Source organism: Elgaria multicarinata, chromosome 3 (genome assembly GCF_023053635.1).
Source record: "Elgaria multicarinata webbii isolate HBS135686 ecotype San Diego chromosome 3, rElgMul1.1.pri, whole genome shotgun sequence".
NCBI lineage: Eukaryota > Metazoa > Chordata > Lepidosauria > Squamata > Anguidae > Elgaria > Elgaria multicarinata.
This window is the reverse complement of record NC_086173.1, coordinates 10,303,095-10,330,827: the sequence shown is the minus strand read 5'-3', so window position 1 is coordinate 10,330,827 and position 27,733 is coordinate 10,303,095. Positions and strand designations below refer to the sequence as shown.

The 27,733-nt window shown below is 47.4% G+C and overlaps 1 protein-coding gene across 2 annotated transcripts in view; it reads left to right on the top strand.

The window, feature by feature from the left end:
• Positions 1-27,733, top strand: part of RAPGEF3 (Rap guanine nucleotide exchange factor 3) — a 74,591-nt gene that overhangs the window by 22,347 nt on the left and 24,511 nt on the right. For both annotated transcript variants that reach the window (XM_063119261.1, XM_063119260.1), the window contains exons 3-18: positions 1,203-1,256; positions 5,464-5,570; positions 6,980-7,101; positions 7,521-7,683; positions 9,176-9,260; positions 13,045-13,105; positions 13,956-14,032; positions 15,764-15,910; positions 16,544-16,659; positions 17,426-17,514; positions 17,969-18,047; positions 19,128-19,278; positions 20,678-20,760; positions 21,291-21,330; positions 22,433-22,514; positions 24,353-24,499. In XM_063119261.1, coding sequence (XP_062975331.1) covers positions 1,203-1,256; positions 5,464-5,570; positions 6,980-7,101; positions 7,521-7,683; positions 9,176-9,260; positions 13,045-13,105; positions 13,956-14,032; positions 15,764-15,910; positions 16,544-16,659; positions 17,426-17,514; positions 17,969-18,047; positions 19,128-19,278; positions 20,678-20,760; positions 21,291-21,330; positions 22,433-22,514; positions 24,353-24,499 — 1,603 coding nt within the window. The remainder of the gene's footprint in view (positions 1-1,202; positions 1,257-5,463; positions 5,571-6,979; positions 7,102-7,520; positions 7,684-9,175; positions 9,261-13,044; positions 13,106-13,955; positions 14,033-15,763; positions 15,911-16,543; positions 16,660-17,425; positions 17,515-17,968; positions 18,048-19,127; positions 19,279-20,677; positions 20,761-21,290; positions 21,331-22,432; positions 22,515-24,352; positions 24,500-27,733) is intronic.

Below are 27,733 nucleotides of genomic sequence, written 5' to 3'. Positions count from 1 at the left end.
CTTCAAGATGGCCATTCCAAACTCCATTTTGTTTTGTTTATTTATTTACTTACAATTTTGTGGGGCAATGAGGGCCACGCATTACCCACTCCTACTGGAAACAGATGGTTTGCCAATGACAACGATGCAAGATAGTTTTTTTTTTTTTTTAGGGTGCAGTTGGACACAAAATGTGCACTTGGGGAAGAAAATGTGCAGTTGGAAATCTGATAATGTGCAGTTGAAAAAAGTGGTGAAAAAAAATAAGACACATGTTAGGTGTTTTTAAAAAGAACTTAACAATAGACAAAGTCAGGGATGGCATGTACCACAAATTATATAAGGATGCAGGTGAAAGAGCCCTTGTTGGGTCCTGTGACAGTGTTGCCTGAATAGACATGAGGGCAGAGTTGGCACTTGGGTCTATTGCATGGTCCGGTCCCTCTGTCTGTATGTCTGTCCTGTGTGCTATTGCTGGTTAGCATCCGCTTCAGGTTGGGAGGTTGCCTGTAGGCCAGGACTTGTCTGCCTCCCAAGGCTTGTGAGAGAGAAGTGTCTGTGCTGATGATGGGTTGGAGTTCACTGACGATCCGTTGCAGTAGTTTCAATTGGGGGCTGTATCGGTGACAACCAGTGGTGTACTTCTCTTGGTCTGTCGTCCTTCCTGGGTATCTGTAAGGCCCTGTCAATCTGTCTTTAGGTTTAAGGTGCTACTAGTGTTGGTGATCAGCTGTCCAGTCGTGAAAGAGAAATAATGTGTTTGGCTTGGGCAGGGGTGGGGTGTCTGACAGGGCATTTGAGCAGTTGGAAAATTTGCTTTAAAACCCTCCAGATGCAAGACTGGTGCAATATAATCAGACTGTTTAGCCTGAGGGTGGGGCCAAGGTTAAAACTTCTCTCCCTTAGCCCCCAACAATCCCGAGGTAGATTACTGTTTCCCACTGCCATTCACAGCAGGGAAACTAAGATCCCTTCCCCAACCTCCAGTTGATAGGGCTGATCAGGTGGGTGGCAGGGAGAAGTGGGTGAGCCCCCTGGGAACCCTGCAGGCCGCACAGAGAGGTTGCCCAGAGCGTGGTTTAGGCTGATGGGTTACAAGCAGTCACTTCCTTTTGCATGGAGGAGGCTGCCTTTGGGCCGCCCTGGACTAACTAATGCAACAGACAGTTCCTTCCTTGCTTTGTAAACTTACTAAGGAAATGTCCTTGATCTTTTGTTTCCAGACCCCTCTTCCAGACAGCGAATCAGCCTTGGTGCCTGGCCACAGCCTAAAACAGGTAATAAATATTGCAAGGAGTTCTCGCATGAGATCATAAAGCACAGTGTAAAAGTGAAAATTCTTCCTCGCTCCTTAAGGCCTGAGTGATTATCATAACAAAGCTTTCCACAGCCGGGTGTTTGTACAACTGTTGTTTCTGCAAGCACGGGATTTGATGCCGGATGCAAAATTCGGCACCCTGAGAACCTTGGCTTTCTTTTCTTGCTTGCTCAAAATAGAAGATTTCTAGCCCTTACGATTATTAAGACAGGTTTGCAAGTGGACAATGTCTGGTGGAATCAGAACACAGGAACCTCAGCACTGGAAGGCCAAGTTGTCCCAGTGTTCTGCTTCCAAAAGCAGCAAGCCAATAGGGGCAGAGGGAGGCAGGATTTGTAACAGCTGGGACATCGGGTCTTTGATGCTTTGCCGAGCTCTCTGCCTCTCTCCATGATTGGCAAAAGCAAAATAAACAATGCAAAATAAGTTGATATAGTGAATGTTGCTTAGTCTCTGCAATTTATGTAGCTCACTGGCTGCGTTTGGACAACACAATAGTCAATGTTGGGTTAATAGTCAACTCCATGGTTGATTATCTAGGGAGTACTCCCCACATGACTTGATTGGAGTAAGGCCAGTGTTGAGTTGACTATTAGTCAACTGTGTGTTTGAATGACACATCCCCTCCCTCTCTCTCCCCCTCAGTCCTCCCGCTGGTATCCCATCAGCCATTGCGAGTTCTGCTGGCTGGACTAGAGTGGCAGCCACCACGTTGGTCACTCTTGCCAGAGGACTCTGTAGTTACCAAAAATAGCCAACAGTGAAAGACAAAATAGTCAACAGTGGCCAACACAATAACCACTGGACGTTCAAATAATCAACTCTGCACAACGTTGGTTATTTACATTGGTTATTTCAGCTGAATAACCAACTGTGGTGTGAAAAAGTTGACAACACAATAACCAATGGTTGACTATTTAACCCACAGTTGGTTATTGTGTTGTCCGAACCCAGTCACTTAATGTCAGTTACTGCTGCTGAATATGTGTCACCACTACGCCCTTTTGTTTCTCTCTGCTGCTGCACTGAGGTCTGGTGTAGCAACAGTGGCAGAGAGACTGGACTACAGATCAGGAAGCCTCCTGTCCACATATCAGTTCTGCCAAGAACTTGCTAGGTGGCCTTAGCCAAGCTACTCCCTCTCAGTCCTTCTCCTCCCATCTGCAATATGGGAGATAATAACACTCACAGCATCCTTTCCTAACCTGATACCCTCCAGATGTTTTCAACTTCAACTTCCAGCAACCCCAGCCAGAATTGCTGGGAGTTGTAGTCCAAAACATCTGGAGTGCAGAAGCTTGGGAAAGGCTGCCTGTAGGGTTGTTGTAATGACTGCAACAAGATCATGTTTGCAAAGTACTGCGAGTGCTCAAAAGCACTAGGTAATTGCTAGGAATTTATTATGAATGGTCATGTTAATCATGTTATGGGAACTCAAGGCATTTCTTGTTCCCTAGTAAATTCTATTGACCATAGGAATTTGACTGTTACTTGGGAAGCCTGGTTGTTAGTCCATAAGTGGTGTCAGCATAGTGGGTGGAAGGAAATCAAATCAGAGATTTAAATTTTTAAGCTGGAGATTTATTTATTTATTTATTTGGAGGGGGAGAGGTAGGGTGTTCCTGAAACCCACACTCAGAACCCCCCACACACACTTTTATGTCAATCCTTTATTTTAAAATCATTTTGCTTTAAAATTAAATCTGGACTTAATGCAAATAGAAATGTTTGCATTATTGACTCTTAAAGGTAGACCCATGTCCCACTGAGGCTATTAATGGCTACTAGCCAGATGGATATATATTACCTCTACTATTGGTGGCAGTGTGCCTCTGAGTACCAGTTGCTGGGAACATGGGTGGGAGGATGCTGTTGTAATGTCCTGCTTGTGGGCTTCCCAGAGGCATCTTTTTGGCCACTGTGGGAAGAGAATGCTGGACTAGATGGATCCTTGGTCTGATCCAGCACGGCTCTTCTTAAGTTCTTATGAAACTCTATCAACACATTGAGTTAAAGATGTTTTTGTGCGTAAGAAAGAACCAGAGACAAAAATATATCTGCCTTCCGATGTCAAGGGTTTATAAATATGACAGAATGATTCCGACAGATTTATTATTGAGGAAATGATGACTTATTAAGCCATGCATAGTAGGCATGTGCTCCGCTCCGATTAGAAGCACAGAAGCAGGAGCGAATTGGCCTGCTCCGCCTTGCCCAGAGGCGGAGTAGAAGTGGACCGCGGACCCCTAGAAGCAAGGCGAAGAGAAGCGCCCATTTTCGGAGCGCTCTGGTTTCCGCGGTCCGCTTCTATCGCCATCTTGAAACATTTCGCCCATAGGATTGCATTGTGGAAAAGAAAGGGGGATAACTGTGTTGTTTTTGAAGCTATCTTTCTGAAAATTCTTGTGCTTGGAGAGTCGTGGATGGGGGTCATTTTGAGACTACTCTCAGCTCTCTGCGTGGTGCGGGTCTCGTGCTAGAATTTTTGTAAAAACCAGCGGGAAATACCTTTTTCGAAGGGCTGAAGGGCAGAGTCAGCTCCCGGTCATGATCACATGATCCCAAAGTTGGAGGAGGGGATAGGAAAAACGGGTAACTTGGGATTCTGGGAACTTCTCTTTCTACTCTGAACGGACTTTTCCCAGCATTTTTTAAAACAGTAGCCCCACCAAATGCACAAACACAACCTGTGAAATCATATGCTAAGCCAATAATAAGAGATAGAAACACAGCACTGCTACCCACCCTAACTTTGGGGAACAACTGAAAAGATGTGGTGCAAGGGGATGAGCTCCCCTAGGGCATGCCATGTGGACGTGCCCTCACTCTCTCCTGTACTTGGGGGGCTATCAGCCCTCCAAAGAGAGTAACCTGGTGGAGCAATGCCTATCATGAGTTGAAGTGATCATTTACTTCTTAGTGGTGGAGCAATGTCTTTCATGAGTTGAACTGACAGCCTTGCTTCTTAAAAGACTGGTTACTAGGACCAGTCAAATTGGCAGCTGCTTCCCCCTCCCCTGGGCACATCCCCCTTTTGCTGGTAAAAGACAGATATAGCCTTTTTTAAAAAGTTCTTCTTGTTGTTTATTCAGCAACACTGCTGCTTTTAATTCCACCCCTCCTTCGTTTATTTATTTATTTATTCATTCCATTTTATATGCATTACTGGCTTATCCTTGGCTCACTTCCTTATGCCCCTAGAAATGTCTGCTGCCTGCCTGCCTGCCTTCCCTCTCTCCTCCCCTGCCCGCCTTGCAGGGATGTTGTGTGTGTCTGGCTTTGACTCAGGGGAGAAGTCCTTCCTGCGCTCACTTGGAGTTTTGGAAGTTCCAAATCCATTTTTCAAGTGTGGAAGAAGATTCAACTTAGGTTGATGATCTCTACTCCCCAATTCATGGCATGTTGGGATTTCCTTTGAAATGGCCCCCTTGAGATATCTGCAGGTTTAAGCCCCGCCAAAAAACAGGGGATGATGGGACTGCCTTGAGACTTGGTGTGCATGTGTATCCCTGGATAAGCTATCATGGTGGCGAGTTTGAGGTTTCTAACGTGCAAATTGACGGAGCTATCGAAAGGGGTGTGAATGGGGTGTTGGATTTTCATAAATTCCCCAAAAATCAGGGGATGATGGGACTGCCTTGAGTCTTGGCGTGCATCTGTATCCCTGGATAAACTATCATGGTGGCAAGTTTGAGATTTTTAACGTGCAAATTGACGGAGCTATCGAAAGGGGTGAGAATGGGGTGCCCGATCTTCACAAATTCCCCCAAAATCAGGGGTTGATGGGATTGGCTTGAAACTTGGCGTGCGTGTGTATACCTCCATGAGGTGTCATGGTGCCAAACTTGAGGTTTCTAACTTTCACAGAAAAAAAGTTGTATACTTTTTTAGCTTAATGCAAGTCTATGGCGGGGGGGAAACGGAGCTCCGATCCGGATCCGGAGCTCCGCAGCGGAGCGGAGCGGTCATGGGCGGAGCGGGGGTGGAGCGAAGTGGGCCAATCTGAAAATCGCGGATCTGGAAGTGAAGCGGAGCGGGAGGTCCGTGCACCCCTAATGCATAGCATCCCTTTCCTCTCCTCCCCCCACCCTGCAATCCAAAAGCAGTTTCAGACCGAACGGATGCTGAGTAATTGGTAAATGAGCCCCTGAATTCTTATTTCACAGGTTTCTTCGAACAAAATCCAGAGAGCAGGGAGGCTGCTCTGTGCGCACTTAGTGATCATGTACCCAGACCTAATCCGCGATCACAAGCACCACCTCCGGCTTCACAGGTGCGTATACACCTGGCCCCTGTAGCAAGGATTTAAAAGCGGCTGGTAAGCTGGGATGCCTACGTGTCATCGGCTCTGTTGTCAGGACTGAGAGTAACTTCCTGGGGGTCACGGCACTTTCTCCTTGCCCCGACTTCTTTGTGGGCTGTTGTGAATCCCACACACATATGCATGGACACACATACACATGACACATTGAGGGCAGAGAGATGGGTCTACCTGTTCTCCCAACAGGTAGCCGCGGAGCAGGGCAGGCAAGCAACAATAGGCCTTTTCCCCCCTGTTCACCACGTGGGCCCCATTGTCATGTCTAACCCTACTGCCCCTGTTTTTGGAGAAGATGTTTCAGGTAATCAATCAGAATCAGATTCAGAACTAGAAGACGCAGTGCCAGACACCAGCTAGCCTGTACCAGTGGGGGAGGAAGCTCGTATGGGTGATTCCCCAGCTGGGAGTCAGCCCTCTCTAGAGCTTATCTCCTCAAGGCCAAATCCTACACACTCGGTGGGAAGTGAGACCTCTTCCGGAGGTGAGCGTCCTGACACCTTAGCTGATGCTAGGGTCCACTGGAAGCTCAAATGCACAGGGCAGAAGGAAGGAGTGAGAAAGTCAGTTTGATTACGCCAGAACCTGCCTCCGCACCAGGCGCTCTGAATTTACGGGCGTTTGCGAAGCGGCCTCTTATACTTATTGATCAGACAATTGTCTTGCTTAGTTTGCATAGTTTTGCTTAGGGGGATGTTTCCAAGAGGTTAGACCCTATTAAGGTAGAAGAGACGTTTGTCGCTTAATAAAAGCTTTTTGGATTACATAGCAAGCCTCGTCATTTGCCTCCCATTGAAAGCAGGAGTTTTCTGAGAAACATGACAGCCATGAATTTGGCACATCCCCTCTAAAGCCATCTAAGCTAATGGCCATTGACACATCTTGCGGCAACAAGTTCTCTGGATTATTTATCTCCTTACTTACTTAGGGTGCAATCCTATCGACTGTATCCTCACTACTGGGAGGCTTCTGAGAGTCCTATGCCCTTCCGGGCTGAAGCCGGCAACAGGAGGGGGAAGCAGTGGAGGTGATCTTTGCCTTCCTGCCCTCCATCTTTGGCTTACAATACAAATTTAAGACATCACTCCTGGAGGGAGGGTTGATTCATAGCCTTAAAATTGTTTTTAAAAGCCTATTTGAAGAGCTGAGGATGCTGACATTTTACTTCCCCTTCCTCTCCAGCTCACAGGGCTGTTGAATTATGTGTTTGTTGTGCATCTCAGACAGCGCCGCCAAGTCCAATCCAAAGCAAAGAGGGGTGGGAATAGCTCAAAGGCAAATCTGAATTTTGGAACTTTCTGATCTAACTCCCCAGATCTCAGGCACTCTTGGGAATTCTCGGACCCTTTATGTCTCCCTTCCAGGCAGTGCTGTTCTGGGAAGGAATTGGTGGATGCACTACTCAGCGCAGGACTTTCTGTGCAGACCCGCAGCCAGGCCCTCGGACTCTGCCAGGTGCTGATGGATGAAGGAGTCCTGGCTCATGGTGAGGCAATCATAATATATATCATCCGGTCCCCAACCTTTTTGGACCCAGGGGCACATTGGGGAAATTGAGGAAGTGTTGTGGATGCCCGCCACCCCCCCCCCCCCAAATGGCTCCCATGGAGGATGTGGCTAGATACCCAATGGCTGCTGTGGGGGTCTGGCTAGTCAAAAGGGAGCTAAAGAGGTATGGAAGGAAGAAGTAGCAAGGCTAAAGAAATAGTAAGGTACAGGGGTAGAGAAGAGAGAGGGAGCAAGGCTAGAGGCTAGGAGCAGGGAGAAACAGCAAGGTAAAGCCGTAGGGAGAGAAATAGCAAAAGTAGAGATTGGGATGGAGGGGAAGACAGAGGTCCTTCTGTTGACCTCTTCCTCCTTGCTCTCTTATTCACACCCTGCACTCACCCGTCTTCCCCCACACAGTACGGCAGGAGAGCTATTTCCAGGACCGGGATGCCCATTTCTTCCGCTTCGTGGCCCTGGAGCCAAGCGCTGAAGACCGGGATGGCGAGGAATTACTGGAGGCAATGGCATTGCTCACCCAACTGGGCCCCACGGCATTGCTCACCACTGTCCTGCGCAAACCGTGAGTGTGAGGATCGAGTAGTGTGGGTGGTGGAGAAGACCCGGGGAGGGTTCAAGGCTTTGCTGCAGAGAGCCAGAACTGTGTGTGTGCTGTACATCGGGGTGGAGGATGTGTGGCTCTCCAGGTGTTGTGGGGCTGCAGTTCAACACGTTCCCCATCCCTGCTATAAATCCTGGTGTTCCATTCATCTCATTTATTTCATTTGTACACTGCCCAATTGCCAAAACTCTCTAGGTGGTTCACAAAAATTACAACCCCAACATCATAGAAACATAATACAAAAACCTTTAACATAAAAAAATACAACAACTATAAAACAGTTACAATTGGACATGATGAAATGACTTAACATTAAAGCCCCATTATATGCCATCAATTGCTTGGGCGAAGAAGTCTTTTCCTGGTGCAGAAAGGATGACTACGTTGGCGCCTTCTCTGCGATACCCTCCCACCCCAATTATAGTATCATCTCCCTGATGAAGCCCACCTGGCACCAACATTGTTCTCCTTTCTCTTTCCTCAGGCATTTAGCTTTATTGATTCTGGATCTGTTTTTAGGTTCGATTACTTGGGGTGAGGATTAGGGCTGTGCACCAGCCCCCCCCCCAAACTGCTTCGTGGCCTGATCCGAAACTTTTGCATCGGGCCTGAACCAGTTCAGGCTGATCCGACCCTCCCCCAACCCACTCCGGATTGGATCCCAGAGTGAGATCTGAAGGGTCGAATCAAGATTCACCCACCATTTTGCCCCACTTCCCCACTTACTTGCCTCTACGGCAGAGGCAGGTAAGTGGGGAAGGGGGGACAAAATGGGGGGTGAATAAGCCCCCCTCCACCCTTACCTGTCTCTGCCATCCACCACAGCATGGACCACGGCAGCAGCGAACGGCAGAACCAGGTAAGGCTCCCTCCCCCTTGCTCTTCCGGCTTGAGGCCTGGCTCTCAGTTGAAGCCGGTGCCGGACTGCGACGGAGGCAGGTAAGCCCCCCTCCCCCCTGCCTCCTTACCTGGCTCCACCGCCGTTGCCGCATGGACTGCGGGGTGGCAAAGCCAGGTAAGCCTCCTCCCCACCACTGACCTGCCTCCATTGCGGTACGGCGGTGGCTTCAACTGAGGGCCAGGCCTCAAAGCGGAAACAGGCCTGTCTCCACTTTGAGGCCTGGCCATCAGTTGAAGCCACCCCCCCCTGCCCCCTTACCTGGCTCTGCTGACCAGCGCATGGACTGCAGCAGTGGTGCCGGCACCAGGTAAGCCCCCCTCCCCCACACTTACCTGTGTTCAGAGCTCTGGATCGAGGTGAAGTGATCCGCTTTGTCTCGATTCGCTTCGTCTTGATCTGCAGTTCCCCCAACCCAATTTGGCTCCACCTTCGGCGGAGGCAAATCGAACCACTCCGTTCCCGCTTCTACAACCTGAAACAGAGCAGAGCACAGCCGTAGTGAGGATGGGACATGTCTCTGTGGTGTGCCTTAACTTGTCCTTTCTCCTCCAGCCCTGGCCAGCGCACAGATGAGGAGCTTGCACTGATCTTTGAGGAGCTGCTGCACATCAAAGCTGTAGCTCATCTCTCCAGTTCGGTGAGTGACAGAGAATTCCTGCCTCATTTATTATTATTATTATTATTATTATTTATTTATTTATATAGCACCATCAATGTACATGGTGCTGTACAGAGTAAAACAGTAAATAGCAAGACCCTGCCGCATAGGCTTACATTCTAATAAAATCATAATAAAACAATAAGGAGGGGAAGAGAATGCAAACTAGGCATGTGCTCCGCTCCGATTAGAAGCGCAGAAGCAGGAGCGAATTGGCCTGCTCCGCCTTGCCCAGAGGCGGAGTAGAAGCGGACCGCGGACCCCTAGAAGCAAGGCGAAGAGAAGCCACCCTAACTTTGGGGAACAACTGAAAAGATATGGTGCAAGGGGATGAGCTCCCCTAGGGCATCTCATTGTGGACGTGCCCTCACTCTCTCCTGTACTTGGAGGGCCATTAGAGCCTTCCAAAGAGAGTAACCCGGTGGAGCAATGCCTATCATGAGTTGAAGTGACAGTTCCACTTTTCAGAGCTCTCGTGGTGGAGCAATGGCTTTCATGAGTTGAACTGACAGCCTTGCTTCTTAAAAGACTGGTTGACCAGACATATTGGCAGCTGCTGCTTCCCCCTCCCCTGGGCACGTCCCCCTATTGCTGGTAAAAGACAGATATAGTCTTTTTAAAAAAGTTCTTCTTGTTGTTTATTCAGCAACACTGCTGCTTTTAATTCCACCCCTCCTTTGTTTATTTATTTATTTATTCCATTTTATATGCATTACTGGCTTATCCTTGGCTCACTTCCTTATGCCCCCAGAAATGTCTGCTGCCTTCCCTCTCTCCTCCCCTGCCCGCCTCGCAGGGATGTTGTGTGTGTGTGGCTTTCACTCAGGGGAGAAGTCCTTCCTGTGCTCACTTGGAGTTTTGGAAGTTCCAAATCCATTTTTCAAGTGTGGAAGAAGATTCATACTCCCCAATTCATGGCATGTTGGGATTTCCTTTGAAATGGCCCCATTGAGATGTCTGCAGGTTTAAGCCCTGCCAAAAAACAGGGGATGATGAGACTGCCTTGAGTCTGGGCATGCATCTGTATCCCTGGATAAGCTATCATGGTGGCGAGTTTGAGATTTCTAACGTGAAAATTGACGGAGCTATCGAAAGGGGTGTGAATGGGGTGTTGGATTTTCATAAATTCCCCAAAAATCAGGGGATGATGGGACTGCCTTGAGTCTTGGCATGCATGTGTATCCCTGGATAAGCTGTCATGGTGGTGAGTTTGAGGTTTCTAACGTGCAAATTGACGGAGCTATGGAAAGGGGTGTGAATGGGGTGCCAGATTTTCATAAATTCCCCAAAAATCAGGGGATGATGGGACTGCCTTGAGTCTTGGCGTGCATGTGTATCCTTGGATAAGCTGTCATGGTGGTGAGTTTGAGGTTTCTAACGTGCAAATTGACAGAGCTATGGAAAGAGGTGTGAATGGGGTGCCCGGTTTTCATAAATTCCCCAAAAATCAGGGGATGATGGGACTGCCTTGAGTCTTGGTGTGCATGTGTATCCCTGGATAAGTTGTCATGGTGGCGAGTTTGAGGTTTCTAACATGCAAATTGATGGAGCTATGGAAAGGGGTGTGAATGGGGTGTTGGATTTTCATAAATTCCCAAAAAATCAGGGGATGATGGGACTGCCTTGAGTCTTGGCATGCATGTGTATCACTGGATAAGCTGTCATGGTGGTGAGTTTGAGGTTTCTAACGTGCAAATTGACAGAGCTATGGAAAGGGGTGTGAATGGGGTGCCCGATTTTCATAAATTCCTCAAAAATCAGGGGATGATGGGATTGCCTTGAGTCTTGGCGTGTGTGTGTATACCTCCATGAGGTGTCATGGTGCCAAACTTGAGGTTTCTAACTTTCACAGAAAAAAAGTTGTATATTTTTTTAGCTTAATGCAAGCCTATGGGGGGGGGAAACGGAGCTCCGATCCGGATCCGGAGCTCCGAGCGGAGCGGAGCAGACATGGGCGGAGCGGGGGCGGAGCGAAGCGGGCCGATCCGCAAATCGCGGATCTGGAAGTGAAGCGGAGCGGGGGGTCCGTGCACACCCCTAATGCAAACAGGCACAGGGTAAGGTAAACAGGCACTGGGTAGAGTAAAACTAACAGTATAAAGTCAGAACAAAATCAAGTTTTAAAAGCTTTAGGAAAAAGAAAATTTTTTAGCTGAGCTTTAAAAGCTGCAGTTGAACTTGTAGTTCTCAAATGTTCTGGAAGAGCGTTCCAGGCATAAGGGGCAGCAGAAGAAAATGGACGAAGCTGAGCAAGGGAAGTAGAGACCCTTGGGCAAGCAAGAAACATGGCATCAGAGGAGCGAAGAGCACGAGCGGGGCAATAGTGTGAGATGAGAGAGGAGAGATAGGAAGGAGCTAGACCGTGAAAAGCTTTGTAGGTCAACAGGAGAAGTTTATATTGGATTCTGAAGTGAATTGGAAGCCAATGAAGAGATTTTAGAAGTGGAGTTACATGGTCAGAGCGGCGAGCCAAGAAGATGATCTTAGCAGCAGAGTTTCATCCATCACACATTTCATCCATCTTTAATTCATTACAAAATGAATGCCATGAATAACAAGTGGGTACGGGTCGGGTTGGTTTATTTTCTTTATCCCATTTGGACCAATTGATTGCCACCCATTTGGGGGCGTAGGGGTTACCTCTTGTGAGTTACCTCTCAGCAGATTTAGGTGGCTGCCAGTTTTTTGCTGCAGAATGGCCCAGACATCACATCATTGCAGAGCATTCTGGGAACGTGGCATTCCCCTAATGAGGGGCATCATCTTGTGGGACTGGTGGCCACTATTCCACCCCCTAGAATGCCACACAACTGGGGCATTCTGGGAAAATAAAATGGCAGCAACCAGGAGGTAGCCACCAAAATGAGCTCTGTGGTTGTCACAGCACACACCTTGCCCTCTTACATGAATGATGTTTTTGATAATGAAAACAAATGAAATAATAATTTTCCTCCCTTGCACCACTCCCCACCTTTCTATTTGCTGCAACGTTTGGCTTAAATAATTTCTAGAATTAATTTCTTAATTGGGACACGTGCAGTTTCCAGTTGGTATTTAGTTTTCCTTGCAGGTTGCCAGTGTAAATGTTACATATTGAAACACTTGACGTCTTTTTCATGCTGTTCTCAGTCAATGTGCTTGTGCACATCAGTGACCACATCAGTCTGAACACAACCCAGAAATAAACAATGATGATGATGATAAATAATAATAGCAAATAGATGACACATTGGTACTGCTCTGTAGAGCCAGTGTGGTGCAGTGGCTAAAGTGTTAGACTGGGAGTCAGGAGATCCGAGTTCTAGTCCTCACTCAGCCATGGAAACTCACAGGGTGACTTTGGGCCAGCCCCAGACTCTCAGCCCAACCTATCTCACAGGGTGGTTGTTGTGGGGATGAAATGGAGAGGAGTAGGATTACGTATGCCGCCTTGGGTTCCTTGGAGGAAAAAAGGCGGGATATAAATGCCATAATAAATAAATAATAAACAAGATTTGGTGGTGGGCAGTTCCACTGCCATGCACATCTAGTCATCACAGCTATGTTGCTGCTGAGTATGCAGTTTCTACAACGAAGAGCCTCATCCTTGATGTGTCTCTCTTCCATGTATTTGTCTAACCCTTGAGCAACTTAGCTTACCCTATGTCTTATGCCATGTATGTTAATCACAAAAGCGATGTCCTGCCTTGTGCAACATATCCACAGGTGCTCTGTCATATGGGGCTGTAGGGCACACTCACTGGTTGTCTCTGTCATGCTGCAGGTGAAGAGAGAACTGGCCGCGGTGTTGCTGTTTGAGTCCCATGCAAAGGCTGGAACTGTATGTGAGTAACTGGATAGCAATGGTTTAGTCACTGTGAGGCCCATATCTCCTCCGATGTCCCCAGAGGGCCTGGAAATGCTCCTCCCATGTCCCAGAACCAGTCACTGTCACCTGGCTTTAAGGGGATGAGGATGGATCTTGTGCACTGTAGCTGCTCCGTCAGCTCAATGGCTGTGATAGGGGACAAACAGATGGCACAGAACAATTCTCCATCCCATGAAATCTCAAAGGAAAACCTTCTCCTTCCCTTTAGGCTCAATCCTTCCCTCTCTCCAATCCCACTGTTCTGGTGACCAGTCTGTGTATCCCTTAAGAAAGTGTTCCCACTTAGTCCTCTTGTCCTGGCCCAAGACATTCCCCCATCCCCAAGGATAGGAAAAATATGGTGCCCACTCTGGCTTCATGTACAAAAAAACAACTGGACTGGCAGATGAATCCGTCTTAAACACTGACACTACTTCACATGACAACAGCATGCTAACTTAAGGGGTGCAGAGCAGGTTTTGTCCTCCATCACTTTGCTGCCATGTCCAGTCATTTGTCTCCTGAGTCGAGGATGACAGTCTGCCTCATGGTAGGGCCGGCCCTGCCTCTTGTTCATGCTCCCCACCAACCCACGTTGTTCATTTCTCCTTCAAAGTCAATCTTCCCCAAACAGATGTGTTGAACTATAACAGCTGTCGTTCCCAGCCAGTGCGGCCAATGGCCACATTGGCGAGAAATGATGGGAAGGCAACAGGTTGGGGAAGGCTGTTCCAGGTGCTTGTCCCTCTGCTATATGCCATTGGTTGTGCATGCTCCTGACCTGCTACATTTCCATGGCACTGATGTACAATATTTATTGTTCCTAGTATTCAGCCAAGGGGACAAGGGGACTTCCTGGTACATCATCTGGAAGGGGTCGGTCAACATCGTCACACATGACAAGGTGTGTACATTTAATCTGAAAAGTCAGCTGAGGGTTAAATCTGGGCTGTTTGTGTGTGTGTTGAAATTTGTATACTAAGACCAAGCTGAGGAAAATCTATTTCTTTAGATTTTCTGGTGGGAAGGAGGGTGCCCTGTTTTCCCTACAGAATCAGTCTCCTGCCAGTGCATCAAATAGCCCCCATTTTAAATCCTATGTAACAGCACTGCTGGTATGTATGTGGGGGATTTAGGGTCAGGGCACCCACAGTGCTATCAGGGCTGCCGGTGAGTTGCTCACCCCTGCTTTAGACATTTTTAAATCTATGTAGATGCCCTAGGGCAGCCTTCCTCAACCTGGGGCACTCCAGATGTGTTGGACTACAACTCCCAGAATGCCCCAGCAGCTGGTTGGGGCATTCTGGGAGATGCAGTCCAACACATCTGGAGCGCCCCAGGTTGAGGAAGGCTGCCCTAGAGCATGTTATATTGGTGCATAATTTAATGTACCTTTTTGTGCCAGAGTTTCACAGTGTTATGGATTCTTTGCTTGCCACACCATAACTTTCCTTCTCTTATAATATAACCAAACCTGCTGATCCTAACCTCACTATGCCAACAGTCTTTCTTAAATGTCCCTATCCAGTCACATGCCAACAGTTGTAAGTTGCTCTAAAACCATACAATCCAAATAGTCTCATAGCTCATACTTCCTGTCCCCTTTGAGGGCAATCTCAGTTTTCTGCCTTGCCTACAACTTTACGCCCTGAAGCCCATTGCATGCCAACTCCCCCTTAACCTGAAGTCAGCATGGACAATTACATAAATGTGCAGATACATGCACACACGTAGAGAGGAAAAGGTAAGTGGTTCAGCCACTTTTCTAGTTCACTCACATCTCTTGTACATGTTTTTTTTAACTTATCCTAATGCACTACCAGAGTACAGTAGACATATAATAGACAATTAATATATCTTAAGAGAGCGAAATAGGATGGAACAACATGTTGAATGACAAATACTGGGTTGCCAGATCAGTATTTTGCATGTGGTGGAGGGTGAGGAGTTAGGGTGACCAACTGTCAGGATTTCCCCGGATTTGTCCTGGTTTTTGTTCTTTCCATGGTGTCAGGGGGGATTTTCTATAATTTTCAATAATGTCCTGGAATGACACACCTTCCTCTTTAAGGCTGCCATTAGCATGGCAGGAGGGAATGACATGCTTTCTTGAGGCACATCATTCCCCCACCCCGCGCTCCAATTGAGGTCTTAAAGGGGAAAGTGGGTCATTCGTGGACATTATAGAAAAGGCCCCCATTGGAGTGGATGGTGGTGGTGCAGAATGAAATCCTTTCCCCTCCTCCACTCCAATCGGGTTCCTTAAGGTGGCGGGGGAATAACGTACTTTCTGCAGGACTCAGAAAGCTGCTTCCCCACACACACACTAGGTGTCCTCTTTTTTGGTTTCCCAAATATGGTCACCCTAGGGGAGTGTATTTTCAAGGCAAAATCAGTAGGATGGTGCACTTAACCCTTTTCCCATCCACTGATTCTTCCCTGCAACTTCTCCCTCCAGGTGGTGTTTAACCAGTTCACCCCTTATCCCCAGCCAGGCTCTGAGGCCAGGAATCTGTCTATGGGGAATGGGAGGGCAACAGTGTAGGAAGGGGGAATTGGAGTTTGGCAGGGTAATGTCTTGTCCCACCCATTGAACAATAATGGACAGGTGTGAACTCACCCTCTCGCTTTGCAGGGTTTAGTGTCCACCCTACATGAGGGAGATGACTTTGGACAGCTGGCGCTGGTGAACGATGCCCCCCGCGCAGCCACGATAATTCTCCGCGAAGACAGCTGCCACTTCCTCCGGGTGGACAAGCGGGACTTCAACCGCATCCTCAAGGTGGGACCTGGGAAACAATTACGTTGCAGGCTGGGATCTTTCCGTTTTGCAGCACTCAAGTAGATTTTGATCTGGTGGCTGAAGCTTGTCTCAAATGCAAGGAACTTGAGGAGAGGGATGGGCGAACATGCGACGTTTGAGATGATGACGATGGTGATGGTCTCTCTCTTTTGTTACTTGTGGTGGTTCTTCTAGATGAACCTGACGGGCTTTGCTAAGTCATGCTGTCTTTTACTGATTCAAGAATTTCCTGACAATTGAGCATGTTTTAATTATGACGGCTTTCTGGGTGTTAGTGTGGATGTATTTTGGTAGGCCCAAAGATTCAAGGCTTGGTTAAATCCGAGGCCCTTTCCCCTTTGGAACTCGGCTGCTTTGATATTCTGAAATTAGGTGTGTTTGGAGGAACTAGCTCATGCCTATATTTGTGACACAGACTGTCAGGTAAGGGGGCTGCACAGGACCAGCACCTTGACACCAGGCATATTGCAGGATTCGGAAGGGGCAGGATTCGTTTCTTTTCTTTGCCCGCTCCGATCAGGTTTGAGAACTTCTGCTTTAGGTCAACTTCAGTAGACTTGCCCAACGTATGATGAACCAACCCAGCTTGCTAGATTCTGCTTTCCTCCATAGGATGTTGAGGCCAACACCCTGCGGCTGAAGGAGCATGGGACTGTGGTGCTTGTCCTGGAGAAGAACTCACAAGGCAGTAACTCCAGTCACCTTCCTGGGACTCCAGGGAGCAGTAGGTACAGCAGACTGTCCCCATTCCAAAGGCAGAAGTAGTTTCTCTCGGTTTTTCCCACCTTCCCCCATAAGAAAGAGCAGGGCGTTAGGAACCTGGACTGCCTTCCAATTGCTCTTGGAAGTGCTTCGAAACTTATCCCAACTGCTGTAGTGTCTTTTCTGGGAGACCAGATGGTTTCATATATCTGAAGAACTTCCTACAGCCAGCATACGAAGAATAATCTTTATTTTGAGTGAGTCACGATACATACAAAAACTGCCTCTCCCATGTCAGGTGAATGCATTTATACAAATCACTAGAACACTCACTCAAGTCAATTAAACCAATCAGCACACAATCATTACAGTTTCATAGAATTGCCATTACTAAAGGAGGCGAAGTTTGGAGTTTTCCTGATGCAAAATAGTTTTTTTGAATTGCAAGAATGTGTCTTTTGAAAATCTCCACTTGCTGCAGTAAGATTAATTGTGCGAACACCCCTGGTGTAAACTAATAATGTAGTTCTCCTGCAGATTTTACTGCAACATAGGCAGCCTTAAGACCAGAACTGTGAGTGCATAGTTACACACACGAGATCTTCACTATTTGCTTGTGTGGCCACCATAGACTCCGAAACCCATTATGTATCGTGATTGTGAGGACCACCATCATATACTAAACAACAAAGGGTGTGTGTGTCCAATCTACTCATGATAGGAGGGAGGGCTTCAAAACTTGCCCAGTGGTTTCTGCTTAATATACCTCTTTTGGGTCTGGCTTCCCAACAGGTACTCAGTGATGGCTGGGACCCCTGAAAAAATACTGGACTATCTGCTGGAAGCCATGCGCCCAGACTCCGCACTCTCTGACCCTCTTGGTAAGTAGAGCCTTCTTGATCAGAAAGGTTAGTTAGTGCACACATGGGTGAGAACTCCAGGTCAATGGTTGGCTCACGGACCAATTTGGAGCAGAATTGTGGGGCGACAAGCTTGTCCAGAGCAGGTCTTAGTGCAGGCTAGAGCCCTAGTACTCTGATGATCTTCCATGTTTTTGAGGCTACCCCATTCATTTGCAACGGAGTAGGAATCTCTCCACATTCACGGCCCATGGTGCTGGTGGGACGGCCTTCTCCCTCGAATGAACAGGGTGATCAGGTCTAGCACATGGGTTGTGTGCACACTGAATTGCCCATGAGGCTCTATGTAGGAGTGTGAACGCATATCTATCTGGCTTTTTGGTAGGTAGTTAAGGGACCATCTAACCTGGTACATGTGGGAGATGAACTAGCCCAGTACTCCTATTCCACAATGGCTTCTCTGATCTCTTTGCAGACACCTTCCTTGGAGATTTCCTCTTGACGCACAACGTGTTCATGCCAACACTACAGCTCTGCAAGACTCTGCTCCAACAATATCCTTCATTGCTTGCATCTCCCCTGGATCCTAGCCAGCTGAAGGCTTTTTGGGAGTGCCACTGTAGTGGCCTGCAGCCTGCTGTAGTGTGCTGTATGGCCAGTGTCAAGGGTAGGCATGGTCAGGCATTTGCTGAGGTCCCACACCCCAACAAGGACCCACTGGAAAGAGCCTCTATAATAATCTCTATAATATTATATTGAGCCCAAAACATACAGCCAAATTTGGTATTGATTGATTATTAAGAAAATCATCCTTCCCCCCCCACACACATTCCCCCACCGTTTTTATCCCTCTCTCTGAAGAACCCAGACCCTAACTCTTTCATGCCCGCAAAGCATTGATGCCTGTGCCCAAAGTAGAGATCTGTACAACTCAAAAATGTGCTTTGCTGGAATTTTGAATTCAGTTCATGAAACAAAAAGTTTTCTCTTTAAAGGGTCAAGGAAAATTTGTAGTCTCTATTCCTCAGTCTGGGCCTATTCAGGCAACATGCCAAGCCATGGTTAGGCCGCTAACCCTTTTGCATCAAAGGGTTGGTGAGTGTGTTTAAACTGTGGTTATGTGGCCACCATGGTTAGGACCAGTTCACACAACACGCTAAGCCATAACATTTAAAGTGCTTAGCCACCATGGCTTAGCATGTCATCTAAACAGGGTCTCTGATTGTTGACTGCCTGAGCTCTACAGTGGGGTCAGTGTCTGTACCTGGAATCCTTGGGCAGTTACTAGGATCCCAGTACCCTGCAAGGGCCCATTGCTGACACTTGACTTTTCTTTTCCTGGCCAAGTGCTCAAAGCAGCATTTAGTTGTAACCATCTTTTTATTTTCCCACAATGCCCTGGACGTTGCATCGTTCTGGGTGTGATGGGAAATGAAAATGCTCCCCAGCCACATGGCGCTGCTCAGAGCACTGACACTGCCTGCCATCACTACCACGTAAGCTTGCCAGGACCACCAACAGGGAAGGGAGCCAGGATAGCCACTTTGCCCAGGACCCCCTGAAACAGAGCAAGGACCTAAGGGACCACCCTGCCCATGGTTGTATGTCTCTGTGTCTCCTTGACTAACACTCACCTTCCATTCGGAACCTTCGGAGGGCACTGAGCAAGACAAAGCCGGCTACATTTTGGGCAAAAGACAGAGAATCCTGTGGCTGGTGAGGCAGTGGGTGTTACTGTACGGGCGCTTGCTGCAGGCCGAATCCAGTGCCGTGGCCTTCTTGCAGGTAATGGGGGTGCAAACCGCAGTGCCAACATTTTGTAGGCCTCAGAAACAGACCTCGGCAGGTAGCACCATCCTCGGCGAGTCTACTCCGAAGTAACTCCGACAGGACTTTCTCTGGCACCCATGCCTAGAATTGTAGACTTAATGGCTTGTCCAGATTGTAATGTTAGGTCTGAATAGGGATGTTGGCGAAATCTGCAACGGAACCAAATGAATTGGAATTCTGTGAATCCAACCCAGAGATTCTGCAGCAGGTCAGCTTTTCTCAATTCGCACGGATTCTGCAGACGTATGGGCTGTTGTTTTGTTTTACTTTCTGGAATTTTACATAAATTTAATTGCAGAAAAATATGCAATTAACACCCCCCCCCAAAAAAAAACTGGCTGAAAATGTGCATTTCCCCCCATAGGTTAAAGCATACCAATGGGCATGGGGTGGGGGATTTGCATGTTTTTACACATTCCGAGTATTAGAAAAGCAATTCTGTTGATGAGTGTATGATAGAATGAAGGGACACCTGACCATCCATGAAATGCAGATGGAACAGATTTTACAAAATCCGTGCATCCCTGTTCTGAAGGGTTGATGTATCACACAGACAGTGGGTGGGTGGGGGTGGGGGCTGAAAGGCAGCTGTCCAGGAGCACGGCGAGGTTTATGGGCCCAGGCTGAGATCCTGCTGTTTCTGGGATTCAAGTGGTTTTACTGCTCTGCATTTTAAGCATGGTTTTCTCTGTGGCTGTTGTTTTTCAATGTTACTTAAGAACATCGGAAGAGCCCTGCTGGATCAGACCAAGGGTCCATCTAATCCAATGTCCAACCAGCTGCCGACCAGGAACCTACAAGCAGGACACGGGTCAGCAGCACCCTCCCACCCATGTTCCCCAGTAATTGATGTATATAGGCTTAATGGAGGTAGCACTTAGCCATCAGAACTAGTAGCCATTGATAGCCTCCTCCTGCAGGAATTTATCCAACCCCCTTTTAAAGCCATCCAAATTGGTGCCCATCACTACTTAATGTTCTGTTTTTGTTTCAAATATTTTTAATAGCTTCTAATAGCTTCTAATTGGTTAATAGCTTCTAATTTGCAAGCCATCTTGGGAGAGTGAATAGCATAAAAGATGGGATAGAAATCTGATAGAACCATAGAATCATAGAATAGTAGATTCTCTGGGGCAACCAGCCTGGCATCTTTTGCTAATTAGTTTTGACCATTTCATCGCACATGGGGAAATCATGATCCATATCCCTGCTTTTTCTTCTCTTGTCTTTTCTTCTTCTTTTTTGAACATGCTTGGATTTTTATTCCGGAAAACCATGAGGGCTAGCAACGTGCTCTTTTTAAAAAGTGGGAGCTGGATGCTTCTGCTAACCAGCTATGGTCATTCTCTTGCAGAGCCTGTCAGAGTGTGCAGCCCAGGATGATCGTCTGGGTCCCCTGCTGAAGGAACAGACGCAAGATCGCCGGAGGAACCGAGTGTGAGTCTTACGTGCTGTGCAGTTCTTAGAGGAGGGCCTGGGTGTGAGTGGGAAAGATCAAGCAAAGCTAATGGTAGAATGTTGCGGTATGCATCAGCTACAAGGTTTGGTTTGGACAGACCCCGATTCGGTTCAGAGCTTGTCTTCACTCTGCCATTTTCCTTATATGGAGAGCTTAAGGAGAAATGTATAAATACTCACAGACACACTATGTTATTAAAATTTGAGGAAATAAAATAAAAATCAGGAGGGACAGGTAGCCTGGCGAGTACCAGAAGAGGTGTCCAGAGGTACATTGATGCCCATGGGACCATGTTGGAGACCTCAGGTTTAGATGGTTGTGTAGAACTGATCTTCAGCAGATAGTGAGGCTGGAGTTGGCATCTTCTTGGCCTCCGTGATTTTATAATTGCTGCTCTGCTTCAGTGTATGATTCGTACACACTCACATGTGCTGTGTAAGACCTGAGCTGGTCTGAATAGCTGTTAAGATGTGAAGTGGACTGATGCCTTTTCCTCTTCTCTGAACAGCTTGGAAAATGGCAGCAACTGCGCAACTCCAACGATTCAGGTAAATGAAGAGACTTCAATCAGAGTTTCTCCAGTTCTCTCAATGGAGCCTTTCTTGTAAAGTCCTGCAGTTTCAATAGATAGCACAGAGTGGGCAAATATGCTTAATTTTGCAGAACTGTTTTAATTTAAAAACTTGTCCTGCCTAACCTCCCAGCCCTCCACCAACATGGGAATATTTGTATGTGCCATTAAGGCAGAACTCAGCGGTGAGGAGGCATACCAAAATGGATGGGTAGAAGTAATGCCACGTCATTCTGCTGCACATGGGGAACGGATTATTCGGACTGCTGCTCTTTTAGACTTCTAGGCAAACTTGTTTGGATATTTAACAATGAGAGACAGCAACATGTCTGTCTGTACAGACATGTTGCTGTACATTGCTCTGTACAGCACCATGTACATTGATGGTGCTATATAAATAAATAATATAATAATAATAATAATAATAATAATAATAATAATAACAACAACAACATGACCTTTTTCTTTTTTTAAAAAAGATAATAAAATAAAATAAAGGAAGGTTTGGATGGAATCATCTCATTTCCCCACTAGAATAGATAGCAAGTTCTAAGATAAGGCGTGCCTGTATATATCTTTGCTCTTCACCGAGGTTCTCATAGTTGGTAAACCTGTGCAACACCCAACAACCTGCCAGTTCACTAGGGCTGATGCACAAATAAAAAAATATGCCCCAAGAAAAAGCTGAATCCTGAAATCTGAATAAATTATGCAAATTAAGAACAATCTGTGCGCGCGCGCGCACACACACAATTTATTCTGCTTCCTCTTCATTATGGGAGGGACACTGAGACTAAGCTATCTTTGAAACCTAAGGACTAGAAACTTACATTTCCTTAAATGAAAAGTGGAGAGTCTTTGGATGCTGAATTCTTCACACAGTACCATTATGGAATCACATGAGTGGCATGGAGCAGGGGCCCTTCAGTGTATTGTTTTATATCCTCAGGGTTGTGCTGTTGAGTTTTCTATTTAGTGATGGTCCTGGAACCAGAGAAACCTCTTGAAAAGAATTCCGAAGGTACAAGAGAATTGCATCTTAATGCCTCCTTTTTTCTCTCCTTCTTTCCTATTCCCAGGTGCGAAGTGCTGTGGACTGGTTTGCAAGCCAGGAGGAATCGTTTCTGAACAGCAGTTACACCATCCGAGCCAAGGATAAAAGTAAACTCTCATGATTTCCCTGCTCATGGGTCGAGCCAGCTTTGCATTCTGAGATCATGAAACAAAACAGGGGATTTAAACCTGCTGGTTGACTACAAATACATGGCTAGAGGATTCTGATTGACTTTATAGGAAGGGCCAGTTGTTAGGAAGAGTGAGACCATGGCTAGACCAGGCCTATATCCTGGGATTGTCCCGGGATCATCCCTCTGCATCCAAATGACACACAGGGGATCCCAGGACCAGGCAGGGACTACCCCTCCATTTGCCTGGGATAATCCTTAGGTCTAGCTAAGGCCTGAGACAGTCACCTCAGGTGGCAGATGTGGGGAGGGCAGTGGTGACAGACACCTGACCATTCTCTTCTGCTGGAGGATAGATCTCTGTGTTCCAGGTAGCCTGCCCCATGAAGTTGCTGCCCTTGGGTGAATGGAGGATGCTGTCCCATCACTGTGTGAAAGTCAGGTTCACCTGCAATTCTTTCAGCTTCTGTGGATGGAATGCAGAGGTGAAACCATCTTGACCTCTGCTTCAAGCGGCAAAATGTCTTGGGTCGGCTTCTGGATTATATGGCCAATTTAAATAGTCCTGTGTAACGCATGACCCATCAAGAGGCTGACCCAAGACATTTTGCCACCTGAAGCAGAGGTCAAGATGGGATCAAAGCAGAGACTTTGTACATGGAAAGCAGGGAAATTCTTTGTTTGTGTTTTAATGCGAACTGACCTAGCTTCACACTTCCAAACTACTGTGTGAAATGAAAGATGGGAGAACCAGCAATGTTTGAGTTTGCTGAGTTTCTCCAAACTCCACTTTGTAACATGGTTCATCTAGCTCCAATTCTGCTTTGTGACCTCTTTTTTTTCTTTTCATTTGAATGAGGACTGTGCACATTTTGTGCACATTTTTCAAAATGCACATTTTTTGTATCGCTATCACAAGCTTGGGAATTTGCAAACTTTTTCTCGATAAAATCCAGTCCCATTCCACATTCAGGATTGCAAGTGGGCCGAGTTCGAATGTTTTACAAACTGAAATGAAATTTTCGTACATCCCTATTTGAAAGTTGCCCTTCTCTGAATTTTGCAATGGATTTCTCCAATCAAAACATGCGTATAAAAATGCACATGTTAGGGGAAATCATGTTTCAAAATGCATCGTATGAGGAAAATGGCTTGCAAAAAAATCGTATAATAGGCAACAGTGCCTACAAAAATGCATGTATTAGGAGAAACGTGCACCAAAATGCTTATGAATTTTCATGTGAAATTAAAAAAAGAATTCTCAAAGTTTGGGATGAAACTAACTTTTTTTAAAAAAAAAATTATTAGTATTCAAAAAAAGGTTAAACAAACCAACAGAAAGAAAAGAAAAATAAATAAATAAAAATGAAACACATTATTGACAGAGAATAGTACCTTCAACATATATATATATATATATATATTTTCCCTTTACTTTACAAACCAAGATATGGGTGGACTCCATAGGCTGCTTGGAGTTTTCCTTTATAATTCTTCACCATAACAGATTAAAATTAGTCTCTTTTCCATAGAAGGTAACAGTGCCTTCCAAAATGCATGTATTAGGAGAAATATGCACCAAGATGCTTATGAATTTTCATGTGAACTTTTAAAAACAAGATCCTCAAAGTGTAGGATGAACTGAACTTTAAGACTGGAGAAATTCTCAGAGTTTGAGATGAACCGAACTTAAGACTGGAAAAGTGAGAATTGGAGAGAAAGTGAAATTGACCAATTCCTCCATCCTTGGTTCTGCTACTGAGTTGCCACTCTTTTGCTAATATTCCTGCCTTTGCTCCCCTCCTTCCTGCCTAGTCCCATATGACATCTACAGACCAGACCACTCCTGCCTCACGACGGTGCTGCCAGTGAACGCTTCAGTGCAGGAGGTGCTTGCGTCCTTGGCAGACGACCACGGCTGGAACAAAGAATGGATCCTGGTCAAGGTCACTTCTTCCGGGGGTGAGTGGCACCTTACGCAATCCCCCCTAGGTGGCCTTCCAACCCAGCTAAAATTTCCATGGACCGGGGCCTCTACCTCTAGCACATGCAACCTCCACAGTGTGCATGATTTTCCAAGGCTGAAGATGGTGGGGTTGCCATGGAAGCACCCTTACTATGTTCGGTCCACCCAGGTGTGGCGTTGAGGATCTGCATCAGTCGACCCTTGTTGACAGCTCAAGGTCCTTGAAGGTCTCCCTGCCTCACCTGCCTGCGCTGTTTCCCCTGCATTACTTTGAAGCAGGCTCATGGTCTGGAGCATCACTCTGACCAGGTCCCTGAGAGGCAGTGTGAGAAGTGGAGGCTGGTGGCTCTGATTTTGGTGGGGCTGTGAATCCACTCTGGTTTTCAGTCAGAACCAGCCAGAATGCTCACGCGCTATCGAAGGTGCTGAACCTATTTTGGGGATATTGCTAAGTGTGGGGGAATTAAAGCAGCAGGTGCCAGCAGCAGCAGTGTTTGCTGACTACATGGCTTCCCCCCCACCCAACACCTGCAACTTTAGTGCATTTCCTTTAAGGTGATACACAGGCAGATCAGCTATCACCACCTGGGAAAGAAGGAAGCTTTGCTGCCTCTGGTGGAGGGGTGGGCAACTTGTGGCCATCCAGAAGTTTTGGCCTATAACTTCCATCATACCAAGCAAGCATAGATCATGGTGAGCAGGGATGGATGAACTCACTGGGTCTCACGCCGCTTGCCAGACCCTCAGCTCGCCCTGGCTCACTACGACGTCTGCAGGTGCCTGGCGTGTAGCATGCAGCTGCCCAATCCCTCAATGAGCTGCCATTTTTACCTCGGCCTTTTTTGTAAATCCCCATTTTTGTAAATGGCAGCTGTAAAGTAGCCAAACCTGTATTTATTTATTTATTTATTTATTACATTTATATGACGCCCCTTAGGCGAAGCTCTCTGGGCGGTTTGCAAAGATTAAAACATTGAACATTAAAAACCAATATACAAAATTTTAAAAAACCCGTTAAAAAGCATAAAAACAGACAATACCCATTTAAAACACCTATTCTGGGCTCAGATAAAAATTCAATGTATGCTGTTAAATGCAAGATTTACAGGCGTAAGTGAAGTATTACTCCTGTCATCTTTCATAAATGTCCCCTTTACAGTCGCCATTTGCTTAAATGGGTATTTACGAAAAAGGCTGAGACTCTATTTTTACATAAACGGCAGCTTGGCAGATGAGCGGGGACCGCTGCGCTCACCTGACTTGGTGTACACCAAGTCAGGTGCGTGCAGTGATCTGTGGACTGGAGACCAGGAGGCTGAGTGTGGGGAGAGGGTCTGCTAGGCTCCACGTCCCTCTCAGACTCCCACACCATTGCTAATGATGAGGACTGATGGGACTTTTAGGCCAAAACATCTGGATGGCCACAAGTTGCCCACCCCGCTGTACTAGCTGTGTCTTCGCCATCCAGGGCGAGGACTTTCCCAGAAGGCATAGTACACCTGGTGTTAGCTCAGAGCCCACGGCTGCTTTTCATTCCCAGTGTCAAGCAGTGTAGAAACTTGGTTCCGTTAGTTCACAGCAGAAGTGAATGGGTGCAGTGCAGGTTCATAGTGTTGGTTGGTTGTCTTCCATGATGCCATTAGGAAACATCCACCCACCCCAATCTCCGGAGCAGTTCAGCACTTCAAAGAACGTATTTCCTTAAAAAAACCCAAACGTACGTATTATTGTTAGGAAGGCAATGGATGAAAGGATAGCAGACAAATGCACATGCAGCACTTCTTAAATAATAGTAAAAAGGCAGAGATCCTGCCTGACATATGGCAGGGAGGAACATAGAATCATAGAATCATAGAATAGCAGAGTTGGAAGGGGCCTATAAGGCCATCGAGTTCAACACCCTGCTCAATGCAGGAATCCACCCTAAAGCATCCCTGACAGACAGTTGTCCAGCTGCCTCTTGAAGGCCTCTAGTGTGGGAGAGCCCACAACCTCCCTAGGTCACTGATTCCACCGTCGCACTGCTCAAACAGTCAGGAAGTTTTTCCTGATGTCCAGCTGGAATCTGGCTTCCTGTAACTTGAGCCCATTATTCCGTGGGCTCACGTTAAAGGTCCAGCTCCAAAACTAGTAGCTGAGCAGCTTTTGATTCACTCATAGGCACATCTAATTTTCAGTTGCTAAGCCGAGAGAAAACTGGCAGTGCTGCACTGATCACATGTTTTATATTTCCTCCGTCCTCCGCCATAATCTTTGATAAAGGGGAATGCTGAGTCAGCTGTTGGTTTCCCCCCCCCCTCCTATGTTTCAGGCAGAGGCTAACTCATCGCACCTAAAAAATATTATGATAGAGTTGGAAAAGGTGCACACAAAGGGGCTGGAGTAGCTCCCCTATGAGTAAAGGTTACAAAGTGTGGGTCTGCTTAGCTTAGGAAGAAGGTGAGGGAGGGAAGACTGATATTATTTATTTTATTTAAAGCATTTTTATTAGGGATGTGCTCCGCTTCTAATCGGACCAGAGAAGCAGTAGCGGAGCGGGGGGCTTCGCCTGCCCTTAAGGCGTAGGCGAAGAGGATTGGGGGGCCGGCGGAGCGTGGCGAAGAGGATCGAGGCGAAGGCGGATCCTTCGCCTCGATCCGGAGCTCCGCCGGAAAGGTAAGTGGGGTTTACTGGGCCCTGCCGCTGTCGCTGTCGCCCATGCGGCGACAGCAGCAGGGCCCGGTAACGCCCCCCGCCCTCCTCTCCCTTACCTGTCTCTGTCCGCGGTCCGTCAGCGTCTCCAATTGAGCCCGTGGTTCCAGCAGGAAGTCTGGGCCGCACTTGCGGCCCAGACTTCCTGGTGGAACCGCGGGCTCAATTGAAGACAGCGACGGACCGCGGACGGAGGCAGGTAAGGCCCCCCTCCCCCTTGGTCCCTTACCGGGCTCTGCCGCCGTCGCCGCATGGGCGGCGATGGCGGCAGGGCCCGGTAACCCCCCCGCCCTCCTCTCCCTTACCTGCCTCCCTCCGCAGTCCGTCAGCATCTCCAATTGAGCCCGTGGTTCCAGCAGGAAGTCTGGGCCGCACTTGCGGCCCAGACTTCCTGGTGGAACCACGGGCTCAATTGAAGACGGCGACGGACCACGGACGGAGGCAGGTAAGGCCCCCCTCCTCCTTACCGGGCTCTGCCGCCGTCGCCGCATGGGCGGCGATGGTGGCAGGGCCCGGTAACCCCCCCATGGGGGGGACCG